Source organism: Panulirus ornatus, chromosome 16 (genome assembly GCF_036320965.1).
Source record: "Panulirus ornatus isolate Po-2019 chromosome 16, ASM3632096v1, whole genome shotgun sequence".
NCBI lineage: Eukaryota > Metazoa > Arthropoda > Malacostraca > Decapoda > Palinuridae > Panulirus > Panulirus ornatus.
In genome coordinates, this window is record NC_092239.1 from 13,871,095 (window position 1) to 13,884,653 (window position 13,559).

General features: G+C 39.6%; 1 protein-coding gene across 1 annotated transcript in view; it reads left to right on the forward strand.

Moving 5' to 3' along the window:
• The first annotated feature begins 97 nt into the window (after positions 1 to 97).
• Positions 98 to 13,559, forward strand: part of PIG-N (Phosphatidylinositol glycan anchor biosynthesis class N) — a 78,712-nt gene continuing 65,250 nt past the window's right edge. The window contains exons 1-4 of the mRNA XM_071671327.1: positions 98 to 835; positions 3,578 to 3,798; positions 4,072 to 4,303; positions 7,798 to 7,925. Of these exons, the coding sequence (XP_071527428.1) occupies positions 621 to 835; positions 3,578 to 3,798; positions 4,072 to 4,303; positions 7,798 to 7,925 (796 nt within the window). The 5' untranslated portion in view covers positions 98 to 620. The remainder of the gene's footprint in view (positions 836 to 3,577; positions 3,799 to 4,071; positions 4,304 to 7,797; positions 7,926 to 13,559) is intronic.

A 13,559-nucleotide genomic window follows, 5' to 3' on the forward strand; every position in this document is an offset into this window, starting at 1 on the left:
TATGTCTTTTTTGTTTTACCTCTTCCCCTTTTCGTAAAGGGAATCAAGTTGTATTCAAGCATGTATCTTTTATGAAAACTGATTTTACTTAACTGGGGGTCCCCAGATCTGTCTCCTGCAGGGATATGAAAAAGGTAGTGACTTCCCAATTTGTTTATTGATTTTCTCTTAATAATCATGATATGCATTCCAATATCAGAATGTAATTCAATAAAAAAATGGCTTAATATCTAGTTGTATTTTCCCTAAAGTAACACTTGCGGATTTGCAATATGATTTTCTGAGAACGGAGTAGACCATGATGTTTTGATCTCTGCATTGCGGTGCCGGATTTGACACAGGAGATATGACTTTGACAACCAGCTGATATTATTGATACTGTCTCTGATTCTACACCAGTTTGATCATGGAATACTAAGGCGAGACCTATGATCTGAAAAAGTTCATCATCTTGCACCATATAACAAGAAAAGTTGAGACAAGACACTAATTTTGAGTTCGACTAACCGTACTTGAAATTCAATAGGAAATGGTGACAGAGGAATTAAGGAAGAAATAGACAAAAAATATTTGAAAACATCGAGAGAATTCTTGTTAGAACCATATGACGGGTTTTAAGAATGTGGCTGTTTGTGATTGGTTTCATAGTTCACCTTATATTCTTTGGGTCAGTGTTTGACATCTACTTTCGAACGCCTATCAACCATGGTATGACCCCACACTTGCATCAGCTGCAGCCAGCAGCACAGAGGCTGGTCCTTATTGTGGCTGACGGGCTTAGGGCTGATTCCTTTTTCGACTACACTAACGAAACCACAAGGGCTCCATATCTCAGGTGTGTAGTTACCTATATGTTATCTATTGGCACAGAATGGGACAGGGGTTTCTACCCTCGTGCTCTCCTGTCTCGAACTTTATTGTCAGTCAAGTAGCTGCTTCATAATTTTTAAACTTATGGGATTATCATAATCTTTTAGGATATTCCAACCTACCATCACTCTTATACTAAAATATAATTTCTCTACGTTTTTTCTAACATGCTTCTTGCATAATTTCTAATCATAGCCTCTGGTCTCTCTCTTTTTACATATTATGAAGAACCTTCAAACTCTTCACTGTTAACTTCGTTTATCTGATTTAGAAACTCATAGGCTCTAATCAAGTCACTCCACTGTCTTCTCTCTTCTCTAGTGGACACCTTTGCATCTTTCATCCTGTCATTGTAGATCAACTTTCTTAATTCAGATTCCATCTTATTTTCTCCTCTTTGGACCCTCAGATCTTTCATTAGCTGTTTGTGAGTTACTGGGGTTCCATCCTTCACTCTGTATGTTCCATTCTGCCAAGCTTTATTGCATGAATTTCACTATTGTTATAGAACTAATGATGTGACTGGACTGTAACTGCACTATGATGAAGATTTAGAAGAGGAGCAGTTCTGTACATGGCAAGAGTTTTGGAGAGAGGGGCGGGTATGCAGTCTGTTGTAGATGAGAGGGCCTGGGATGTGAGTCAGTTGTTGTTCACTGATGATACAGCTCTGGTGGCTGATTCGGCTGAGAAACTGCAGAGATTGGTGACTGAGTTTGGAAAATTGTGTGAAAGGAGAAAGTTGAGAGTAAATATGAATAAGAGCATGATTATTAGGTTCATTAGGGTTGAGGGACAAGTTAACTGGGATGTAATTTTGAATAGAGAAAAACTGGAGGAAGTGAAGTGTTTTAGATATTTGGAAGTGACCATGGAAGCAGAAGTGAGTCACAGGGTGGGGGAAGGGGTGAAGGTTCTGAGAGCGATAAAAAATGTGTGGAAGGAGAGAATGTTATCCTGGAGAGCAAAAATGGGTATGTTTGAAGGAAGAGGAGTTCCAACAATGGTATATGGTTGTGAGGTATATGGTTATACAGAGGAGGGTGGATGTGTTGAAAATGAAATGTTTGAGGACAATATGTTGTGTGAGGCGGTTTGATCTTTTAAGTAATGAAAGGGTAAGAGAGATGTGTGGTAATAAAAATAGTGTGGTTGAGAAAGCAGAAGAGGGTGTGTTGAAATGGTTTGGACATATGGAGACAATGAGTGAGGAAAGATTGACAAAGAGTAGATATGTGTTGAAGAGGTGGAGGGAACAAGGAGAAGCAGGAGGCCAAATTGGAGGGTGAAATGTCTGCAAGGAACAGAGTGACTTGGAACGATGTGGTATATTGGGGTCGACTTGCTGTCAGTGGAGTGAGCCAGGGCATGTGAAGTGTCTGGGGTAAACCATGGAAAGGTCTGTAGGGCCTGGATGTGGAAAGGGAGCTGTGGTTTCAGTTCAATACACATGACAGCTACCTCGCTGAAGGTGGGGGAGATGCAAATTCCCTGTGTGGCGGAGTAGTTACAGGAATGGATGAAGGCAAGGAAGTATGAATATGTACATGTATACATATGTATATGTCTGTATCTGTATATGTATGTATATATTGATATGTATATGTATATATATGTACATGTATGGGCATCTATGTTTATATATGTGTATGAGTGGATGGGCCATTCTTTGTCTGTTTCCTGGCACTACCTCACTGAAGTGGAAAACAGCAATTGAATATGATAAGTAAGATATAAATGAATAACTATTACTTCATAAATATTGATGAGATTCACATCAATCAGATTGTTAGTTAGAAGAACACATTTAGCTGCAAAGTGCAGTTCACTTTAAGTAATTTGGATGCACATGAAGTTAATGAATGACGTAAAAAACAGGTGGGGCATTGAAGGTGAATGTAGACTGTGATGTCTAGCATTTCTCAATGAAAGTCACATATGGGCCCACCAAAATTTGAATACTGGGTTGCTTAGTTTGGTCCACAGGCAACACAGCTGTTCATCTTCCTCCACAAGGCTGGTCAGTAAATAGGTATCTGGCTTATGCTTTGGCATATAATGTAGAAATATTGGTATATATAACATTAATGAGTGGCTGTTTTTAGGACATTCAGTTGCCCTTTCCATCTCAGCTACTAAATGAAAAAGGAAAAGCATGTTGAGGTATCAAAATAAGCTGTGAAAACTTTCCCTACTTTCTCTTAAGAGTTTCCATTTAGTGTACTTTCAATGATATTTCAGAAATGTCATTGTTATGGTGTTGTTTATAGTCCTCTTGCTGCAATCATTTGCGTTAATAGAGAGAGTCTGTTTTTATCAAAATTTATCTGGGTACGATTCTACTCGAAAGGCACCACTGAAATGACATGAATTAGGAAATATATAACATTGGGCTCCTTGCACTTCGTATAGTAAAAGTCCAATTTACCTCTGCTGTTTTATATCTTTTGAAGCTACTCATTTTATTATTTGTATTTTACATGGTAGAATGTATATGATGGAATTATAAAGTCCAGCTAGGATATGGTTCTTATCAAGATGATAGTAGAGTACATCCTTGAGATTTATACTTGCATACATTTTTACCAAAGGAAATGCCATTCATGTAAATGTTTATTGGATTAGGTTTTGCCTGAAAATGTTGCTCAAAATTTCCCCCTAAGTAATTGTATTTACTGATAGTATTGATGTGCTTTGTTTTTGCCAGATCCATCATAGAAAAGAAGGGAACGTGGGGAGTTTCACACACCCGAGTGCCCACAGAGTCTCGACCTGGTCATGTTGCAATCATTGCTGGCTTATATGAAGATCCAAGTGCAATTGCAAAAGGCTGGAAGGAGAACCCAGTTGAATTTGACTCTGTTTTTAATGAAAGTCGTCATACCTGGTGTTGGGGTAGCCCAGACATTCTTCCAATGTTTGCTTCTGGTAAGTTTTGTGAGAAGAGTAAGATTATTTTTATCAGGATGATGTATCTGTAGGGCCTCTTTCCACCCACTGATAATGCTTTTCTTTTGATTGTTTTCACAGTTTTTACAAAGTGGTCTTTTATTTATTTTTATTGAATATTCTTCTGTATAACATTTCGTGCTTTGCATCTTAATATGAGTTACTTGCTGAATTTTGAAAAGAAAAAGGGTGAGATTTGCCAACTGTTTAAAAGTTATGATTTCTCAAGCAACTAACTTTTTTACATTGCAGGTTCTGAAAGAGGCCATATTGAAACATTCATGTATAAAGCTGAAGAAGAAGATTTTGCCAGCAGTGATGCTTCAAAGTTGGATAAATGGGTATTTGAGCATGTAGAAGCATTCTTCAAAGAAGCCAAAGAGGAAAACAAACTTTTTGATCGGTTGCATGAAGATCGTATTGTATTCTTCCTTCATCTTTTGGGACTTGATACCCATGGACATGCTCAGAAACCACATTCAGAGTATGTTATTTGTTTTAGTTTTTATTTTGTTGAGGGACTTCATTAGAAGTTACAAGGTATCACTGAAAATGGAGGTAACAGACCAGTCTGATTTATGGTTCTGAAGATATTTGGGGTTGTTAGGCCCAGATGGGTAATCAGATAGCTCAGGCTGGGATTATAGGATACTTCATGTGATCCTGTAAGGTCTAAAGGAATTCATCATTTCCTTGCTACCAATTGTGGTGCAACTGTGAAACTGCAGGATCCCTGTAAAAGGAGTCCTTAGAGTTAATTATGCTCTCTGGTCTTAGTGAAGTAGCATAAGAACAATCAGACAATGGCCTCATTTGCACATATCTGCTCACAATTTGTCATATATAATTACTGCAGAGATAGGCTTCCCATTACTAAAGATAAACCTGCTGCCATGCTGCCCTATAATGCTACCACATTCCTTGTAAACTTTGCCAAGAAAGCTTAATCAGTAATTCAGGCAGTAACTTATTTCTACATTTATACAGCAGAAGATGAGATACACTTTCTAAATCCAAGTAAATTATTTTCATTGTTTTCCTGATCATTTCAGGGGTTAAACAGCCCATGTGCTATAAACATGTAAACGCCCACAATCTAAATCTATCAAATACACTGCATTCACTGCCCCAAATTTAGGGATTTCATGGGATTTATTTTCTACAGTGATATTTTCATTAGTGGCAACTTTGCCATACACTGTGGGGATCATGAACTTCGGAAGTATTTCTATAACTCAAGTCATGGTGCGTTGTATACATGAATTCTAGTTAAGGAAAACATTGTTCAAAAAGAGTGCTAACCTTAGATTTCATTAACTGAAAAATCCCAAGATTCTGCACATTTTGACCCCTAAAATGTCATTTTCAGTAGTTTGATCTTTATCATCTTTTTATGACCATGATTGTCATTTCATGCTTCACTGTAAAATAGTATTTTTTTTTTTCTTGCCTTCAGGAAGGAATTCATTTGGTTCTTAACTTGCTTGGTGTTTTACTTTACCTATAGAGATATATTTTGCACCAAAGAAACACATCATCAGAATACATCCTAGTCAGTCCAAAAGAAAGGCATTATTGTAATAAATGAAAAATAGATATCACTCTGATTGAACGTAAATGAGGAAAAGCAAATGCAAATTTCCATCTTATTATTTTTTTTATGTTTTCGGGTGAACTAGCTGCAGGGTGAAATAAAGTCCACTATAGATTAGTGTTAGATTTCAGTTAAAGTTTCAAGTACATCTAAACATATTTTGATGGTCAACGTCATATGTTAAATCTTCATTTTACCCACCACTCCATCTGTAGCTTCACCTTTTCCATTTCTGGGGTAAATTACTGTTTTTCTTGTCTTTATATGTCTTCATCTTCTCCATCTCTTTTATGCAGGCCATTGTTTGCTAAATGCACAGTTGCGTTTTATTATGAATAGTTATGATGTGGATCATGAAATCATATGACTGCTTTTTTTATGTTATTGAGTTTGTTATCTGCCTCTTCAGAATTTACAAGTCCATATAGGATGAGCATATGACCTCAGTTAAGTATGATTCTTTGTAGCAGATGGATATGTTAAAGTTTCACTAAATTTAAAGATTGGGTATTTCTCATGTAGTCTTGTATCATGACAGAAATGAATACTATATACATCCCCATGTTACTTTTAATTTTTTGCCATTGCCATTTTCCTTTTATGGCTTATGGCATAAATATGACTGTAAATGAGAAAAAGTCTTACGTATGTTTGTGTGAAAAAAATATTTCTTCCCTGAATAAGTTAAGCACATGTTCAAGGTTGTACGTTAATGTGATTTTATGTGCCTGAGTGGTGTGAGTGGGAGTATTCAGGTCTCTAGATTTCAAAACAGATGTTAAGTGCTTGCTGAAAACTGTGGCAAAAATTTTAGTGATGTAAAGGTATTAGTAAGGAACAAATGGGTAAGAGAGATGTGATAATAAAAAGAGTGTGGTTGAGAGAGCAGAAGAGGGTGTTTTGAAATGGTTTGGTCACATGGAGAGAATGAGCGAGGAAAGATTGACAGAGGATATATGTGTCAGAGGTGGAGGGAACAAGGAGAAGCGGAAACCAAATTGGAGGTGGAAAGATAGAGTGAAAAAGATTTTGAGTGAACGGGGCCTGAACATACAAGAGGGTGAAAGGTTTGCAAGGAATAGAGTGAATTGGAACGATGTGGTATACCGGGGTTGACATGCTGTCAGTGAATTGAATCAGGGCATGTGAAGCGTCTGGGGTAAACCATGGAAAGTTTTGTGGGGTTTGGATGTGGAAAAGGAGCTGTGGTTTGAGTGCATTATACATGGCAGCTAGAGACTGACTGCGAACGAATGTGTCCTTTGTTGTCTTTTCCTAGTGCTACCTCGCGCACAAGCGGGGGGAGGGGGTTGCCATTTTGTGTGTGGCGGGATGGTGACGAGAATGAATAAGGGCAGACAGTTTGAATTACGTACATGTGTGTATATGTATATGTCTGTGTTTGTATATATATGTATACATTGAGATGTATAGGTATGTATATGTGCGTATGTGGACGTGTATGTATATACATGTGTATGTGGGTGGGTTGGGCCATTCTTTCGTCTGTTTCCTTGTGCTACCTCGCTAACGTGGGAGACAGCGACAAAGTATAATAAATGAATAAAAAAGGTGTTAGAAATATTTTTCTTTCTCAACAAGTCCAATTTGTTGTGTGTTAAACATTTGGAAATTTTTTGTAACCAGTATTGCCAGGGAAAGAAAAAAGCCTTTCCATTTTTCTCTTTTTATGGAATAATCTAATATTTTTTTATTTTACTTTGTTACTGTCTCCCACGTTAGCCACCCTGCCACACATTAAATAACAACCCCCTCCCCCTGCATGTGCATGAGGTAGCGCTAGGAAAAGACAACAAAGGCCACATTCGTTTACACTAAGTCTCTGGCTGTCATGCAATTATGCCCTAAACCACAGCTCCCTTTCCACATCCAGGCCCCACACAACTTTCCATGGTTTACCCCAGACGCTTCACATGCCCTGATTCAATCCATTGACAGCACGTCAACCCCAGTATACCGCATCATTCCAATTCACTCTATTCTTTGCACACCTTTCACCCTCCTGCATGTTCAGGCCTCAATCACTCAAAACCTTTTTCATTCCATCTTTCCACCTCCAATTTGGTCTCCCACTTCTCCTTGTTCCCTCCACCTCATACACATATATCCTCTTTGTCAATCTTTCCTCACTCATTCTTTCTACGTTACCAAACCATTTCAAAACACCCTCTTCTGCTCTCTAAACCACACTCTTTTTAATACCACACATCTCTCTTACCCTTTCATTACTTACTCGATCAAACCACCTCACACCACATATTGTCCTCAAACATCTCATTTCCAGCACATCCACCCTCCTTCGCACAACTCTATCTATAGCCCACGCCGCGCAACCATAAATCTAATTGCTTGATTTATTTCAGGGAATATTTAGAAAATATTGAAATTGTTGATAAAGGCATCCAAAAACTAGTGGGAATGTTTGAAGATTTTTACAAGGACGAAAAAACAGCGTATGTCTTCACTTCAGATCATGGCATGACTGACTGGGGTAGGTGTTCATCTATTAAGAGTGTGATTTAATCTAAGGCCATCAGGAAAATAAGTATATTGTTTCATAAAATGTGCATGCAGTAATGATGGATATCTTGCATTACACTGAATTAGGATGATAGGCAAAGAATGAAGATGTGAAATGTAGAAATGGCACATGGATGAAAAACTTGTAGGATAGTATGGTCATGTTGAATGAATGGCAAATGATAAAGTTGATTAAGATGATATATAGTAGTATAGTATAGATAATACACTAAGATAATACATAGTAGTATAGTATAGATTATACATAGTAGTATAGTTTGATTTACTTGTAGGATAGTATGGTCATGTCGAATGAATGGCAAATAAGTTGAGTAAGATAATACATGGTAGTACAGTATAGATAATACATAGTAGTATATTTGATTTACTAGGAGATGTAGACCATTGAAGAGATTGACATATGCTGGAAGAGAATTGATTAGGGTTGGAGATATTTCTAGTGATACAAAAGGAATGAATTTGGATCATTTTCAGTGCAAACATAGTGTTGTAGAAGTGGGTGAGTTGAAACTGTGATCCCTTGATGAATCAGCTTCATATGCATCTCATTTGATGAATTAGCTTTCTGTATATTGCAGGCCTCTGTTGTTCTAGGTGTAGGTGGTTGTAGGTAATGTTTAGGTTATAGGCAATGTTTATGTAGTTAGGGTAGCGCGTAATGGCCTGGGGCCAGCAAGGTCGAACTGAATGAGCACCCCTGCTTTGCGACGATGGTATGGGCTTTCTCTCTCAAGACTTCCATGTCCCCAACAGGTCCCTTTTCCTTTTCCTGGTCAGCCTTCCCAGCAGGGCCTCCATTATCTTGGCTTGGAATTCATTCCCCTCGCTGTGTCATCACTCAAGTTATGCCTGGCACTTAGGCCTGTCCTTTTTCCCCTTGCCTGCGAGATGGAGTCCAGGCCTTAGGTCTCCAGCCTATCAGGAGTGGCACTATGGGCCACCCTCCTCCAATTACAGTCAGGATGAAGACGTATTCAATCAACCTTTGACCAATCAGAACTAATTGTATGTGATCATTTCTCACAATCACCGTTAAGATTAGGAAGGTCAGGATGGGGCTAGTCGCTCCTGGCTGGCTCCCCGTCTTCAATAAAAGGATGTGGTTTCTCCAGCCACCATGTGCCCAGCAGGTAAAGTGGGTTCTCTTTGTCTCAACATTGTAGCCTCTACAATCGATGCCACTGATGTGGCACTACACTACACCTTAAGGTGTTGACTCTGTCGTTTTGGGTCCGAGTGTAAGAGTGTATTGCAGCTTGTCTTACAGAATTGCCCACTGCTAAAGTGTATTTTGCTGTTTTTATAGTTGAGTCGTTGTTGAGGAAGAGATCTCTTGGTTTGAATTCTTACTTGGACTGTTAAGTGTTAATGTAAATATTTGTGCCCGAGTAATGTGCTTCTTTTGTCTTGTTCTCTTTGGTGTTTACTTTCATCCCTTAACTTTGAAATAGCATTATCCTGTGTTGTGTAATGAGAAATTGATGATCTTGCCAGGATTTTTCTTACTTTATGAAGTACCTTTATGAAGTCTCTTCCCTCATTAGTTATTCATGCATGCTGCTGACCAGTGACGCTGATGTTGAATGTTTCTGTCGATCCGACACCTCTCCCAGTGATATTAAATCTTGAACAGATTATGGGCTGAGGCTTGTTGTGGATGGGATAGGAGTGGTATACAACTGGAATGCTCATAAAATTGAGTTGGAGACTTTGGTAATAAGTCTGTTAGTTGGTGAGTAGCTTGTAGGTACTGTGTCTGATGTTGAAAATAGAGTTGATGATATTGTTCCACTATCAAGGTCAGCTGAAGCTTTAGTCCATCCCCAGCTCTATAGTGATATTAATGTTAATCCAGAATGCTTGCAGTTCCAACTGCACATTGCTAGACTTACTGCATAAAGTGAATGAGCTAAGCTGCAGATACAGAAGGAATGGGCTGAACAGATTAGATTAGCCTTGAAGTAAGTTATAGCGGGGGGCTAGAAACCCTCCCCTCCTTGTATTTTAACTTTCTAAAAGGGGAAACAGAAGAAGGAGTCATGTGGGGAGTGCTCATCCTCCTCGAAGGCTCAGATTAGGGTGTCTAAATGTGTGTGGATGTAACCAAGATGAGAAAAAAGGAGAGATAGGTAGTATGTTTGAGGAAAGGAACCTGGATGTTTTGGCTCTGAGTGAAACGAAGCTCAAGGGTAAAGGGGAAGAGTGGTTTGCGAATGTCTTGGGAGTAAAGTCAAGGGTTAGTGAGAGGACAAGAGCAAGGGTAGGAGTAGCACTACTCCTGAAACAGGAGTGGTGGGAGTATGTGATAGAGTGTAAGAAAGTAAGCTCTAGATTGATATGGGTAAAACTGAAAGTTGATGGAGAGAGATGGGTGATTATTGGTGCATATGCACCTGGGCATGAGAAGAAAGATCATGAGAAGCAGGTGTTTTGGGAGCAGCTGAATGAGTGTGTTAGTGGTTTTGATGCACGAGACCGGGTTATAGTGATGGCTGATTTGAATGCAAAGGTAAGTAATGTGGCAGTTGAGGGAATAATTGGTATACATGGGGAGTTCAGTGTTGTAAATGGAAATGGTGAAGAGCTTGTAGATTTATGTGCTGAAAAAGGACTGGTGATTGGGAATACCTGGTTTAAAAAGAGATATACATAAGTATACGTATGTAAGTAGGAGAGATGGCCAGAGAGCGTTATTGGATTACGTGTTAATTGATAGGCGCGTGAAAGAGAGACTTTTGGATGTTAATGTGCTGAGAGGTGCAACTGGAGGGATGTCTGATCATTATCTTGTGGAGGCAAAGGTGAAGATTTGTAGAGGTTTTCAGAAAAGAAGAGAGAATGTTGGGGTGAAGAGAGTGGTGAGAGTAAGTGAGCTTGGGAAGGAGACTTGTGTGAGGAAGTACCAGGAGAGACTGAATACAGAATGGAAAAAGTTGAGAACAAAGGAGGTAAGGGGAGTGGGGGAGGAATGGGATGTATTTAGGGAAGCAGTGATGGCTTGCGCAAAAGATGCTTGTGGCATGAGAAGCGCGGGTGGTGGGCAGATTAGAAAGGGTAGTGAGTGGTGGGATGAAGAAGTAAGATTATTAGTGAAAGAGAAGAGAGAGGCATTTGGACGATTTTTGCAGGGAAATAATGCAAATGAGTGGGAGATGTGTAAAAGAAAGAGGTAGGAGGTCAAGAGAAAAGTGCAAGAGGTGAAAAAGAGGGCAAATGAGAGTTGGGGTGAGAGAGTATCATTAAATTTTAGGGAGAGTAAAAAGATGTTTTGGAAGGAGGTAAATAAAGTGGGTAAGACAAGGGAACAAATGGGAACTTCAGTGAAGGGGGCTAATGGGGAGGTAATAACAAGTAGTGGTGATGTGAGAAGGAGATGGAGTGAGTATTTTGAAGGTTTGTTGAATGTGTTTGATGATAGAGTGGCAGATATAGGGTGTTTTGGTCGAGGTGGTGTGCAAAGTGAGAGGGTTAGGGAAAATGATTTGGTAAACAGAGAAGAGGTAGTAAAAGCTTTGCGAAAGATGAATGCCAGCAAGGCAGCGGGTTTGGATGGTATTGCAGTGGAATTTATTAAAAAAGGGGGTGACTGTATTGTTGACTGGTTGGTAAGGTTATTTACTGTATGTATGACTCATGGTGAGGTGCCTGAGGATTGGCGGAATGCTTGCATAGTGCCATTGTACAAAGGCAAAGGGGATAAGAGTGAGTGCTCAAATTACAGAGGTATAAGTTTGTTTAGTATTCCTGGTAAATTATATGGGAGGGTATTGATTGAGAGGGTGAAGGCATGTACAGAGCATCAGATTGGGGAAGAGCAGTGTGGTTTCAGAAGTGGTGGAGGATGTGTGGATCAGTTGTTTGCTTTGAGGAATGTATGTGAGAATTTTGTATGTAGCATTTATGGATCTGGAGAAGGCATATGATAGAGTTGATAGAGATGCTCCGTGGAAGGTATTAAGGATATATGGTGTGGGAGGCAAGTTGTTAGAAGCAATGAAAAGTTTTTATCGAGGATGTAAGGCATGTGTACGTGTAGGAAGAGAGGAAAGTGATTGGTTCTCAGTGAATGTAGGTTTGCGGCAGGGGTGTGTGATGTCTCCATGGTTGTTTAATTTGTTTATGGATGGGGTTGTTAGGGAGGTGAATGCAAGAGTTTTGGAAAGAGGGGCAAGTATGCAGTCTGTTGTGGATGAAAGAGCTTGGGAAGTGAGTCAGTTGTTGTTCGCTGATGATACAGCGCTGGTGGCTGATTCATGTGAGAAACTGCAGAAGCTGGTGACTGAGTTTGGTAAAGTGTGTGAAAGAAGAAAGCTGAGAGTAAATGTGAATAAGAGTAAGGTTATTAGGTACAGTAGGGTTGAGGGTCAAGTATATTGGGAGGTAAGTTTGAATGGAGAAAAACTGGAAGAAATGAAGTGTTTTAGATACCTGGGAGTGGATTTGGCAGCGGATGGAACCATGGAAGCGGAAGTGAATCATAGGGTGGGGGAGGGGGCGAAAATTCTGGGAGCCTTGAAGAATGTGTGGAAGTTGAGAACATTATCTCGGAAAGCAAAAATGGGTATGTTTGAAGGAATAGTGGTTCTAACAATGTTGTATGGTTGCGAGGCGTGGGCTATGGCTAGAGTTGTGCGCAGGAGGATGGATGTGCTGGAAATGAGATGTTTGAGGACAGTATGTGGTGTGAGGTGGTTTGATTGAGTAAGTAATGAAAGGGTAAGAGAGATGTGTGGTAATAAAAAGAGTGTGGTTGAGAGAGCGGAAGAGGGTGTTTTGAAATGGTTTGGTCACATGGAGAGAATGAGTGAGGAAAGATTGACCAAGAGGATATATGTGTCGGAGATGGAGGGAACAAGGAGAAGTGGGAGACCAAATTGGAGGTGGAAAGATGGAGTGAAAAAGATTCTGAGTGATCGGGGCCTGAACATGCATGAGGGTGAAAGGAGGGCAAGGAATAGAGTGAATTGGAACGATGTGGTACACCGGGGTTGACGTGCTGTCAATGGATTGAACCAGGGCATGTGAAGCGTCTGGGGTAAACCATGGAAAAAATTTAGTTACATCATCTGGATGTGGAAAGGGAGCTGTGGTTTCGGTGCATTATTACATGACAGCTAGAGACTGAGTGTGAGCGAATGGGGCCTTTGTTGTCTTTTCATAGCGCTACCCCGCACACATGAGAGGGGAGGGTGTTGTTATTCTATGTGTGGCGGGGTGGCAATTGGAATGAATAAAGGCAGACAGTATGAATTATGTGCATGGGTATATATGTATATGTCTGTGTGTGTATAAATATGTATACATTGAGATGTATAGGTATGTATATTTGCGTGTGTGGGCGTGTATGTATATACAAGTGTATGTGGGTGGGTTGGGCCATTCTTTCGTCTGTTTCCTTGCGCTACCCCGCTAACACAGGAGACAGCGACAAAGCAAAATAAAAATAAATAAATGAATAAGAAAAAAATATGACAAGGTGTGTCAAAGCCAGTACCAGAATTTGATTTTATGAAACATGCAAGTTTTGTACCAAAGTTCAATGAAGATGATGTAACTAAATTTTTTCATATGTTTGAAAATGTCG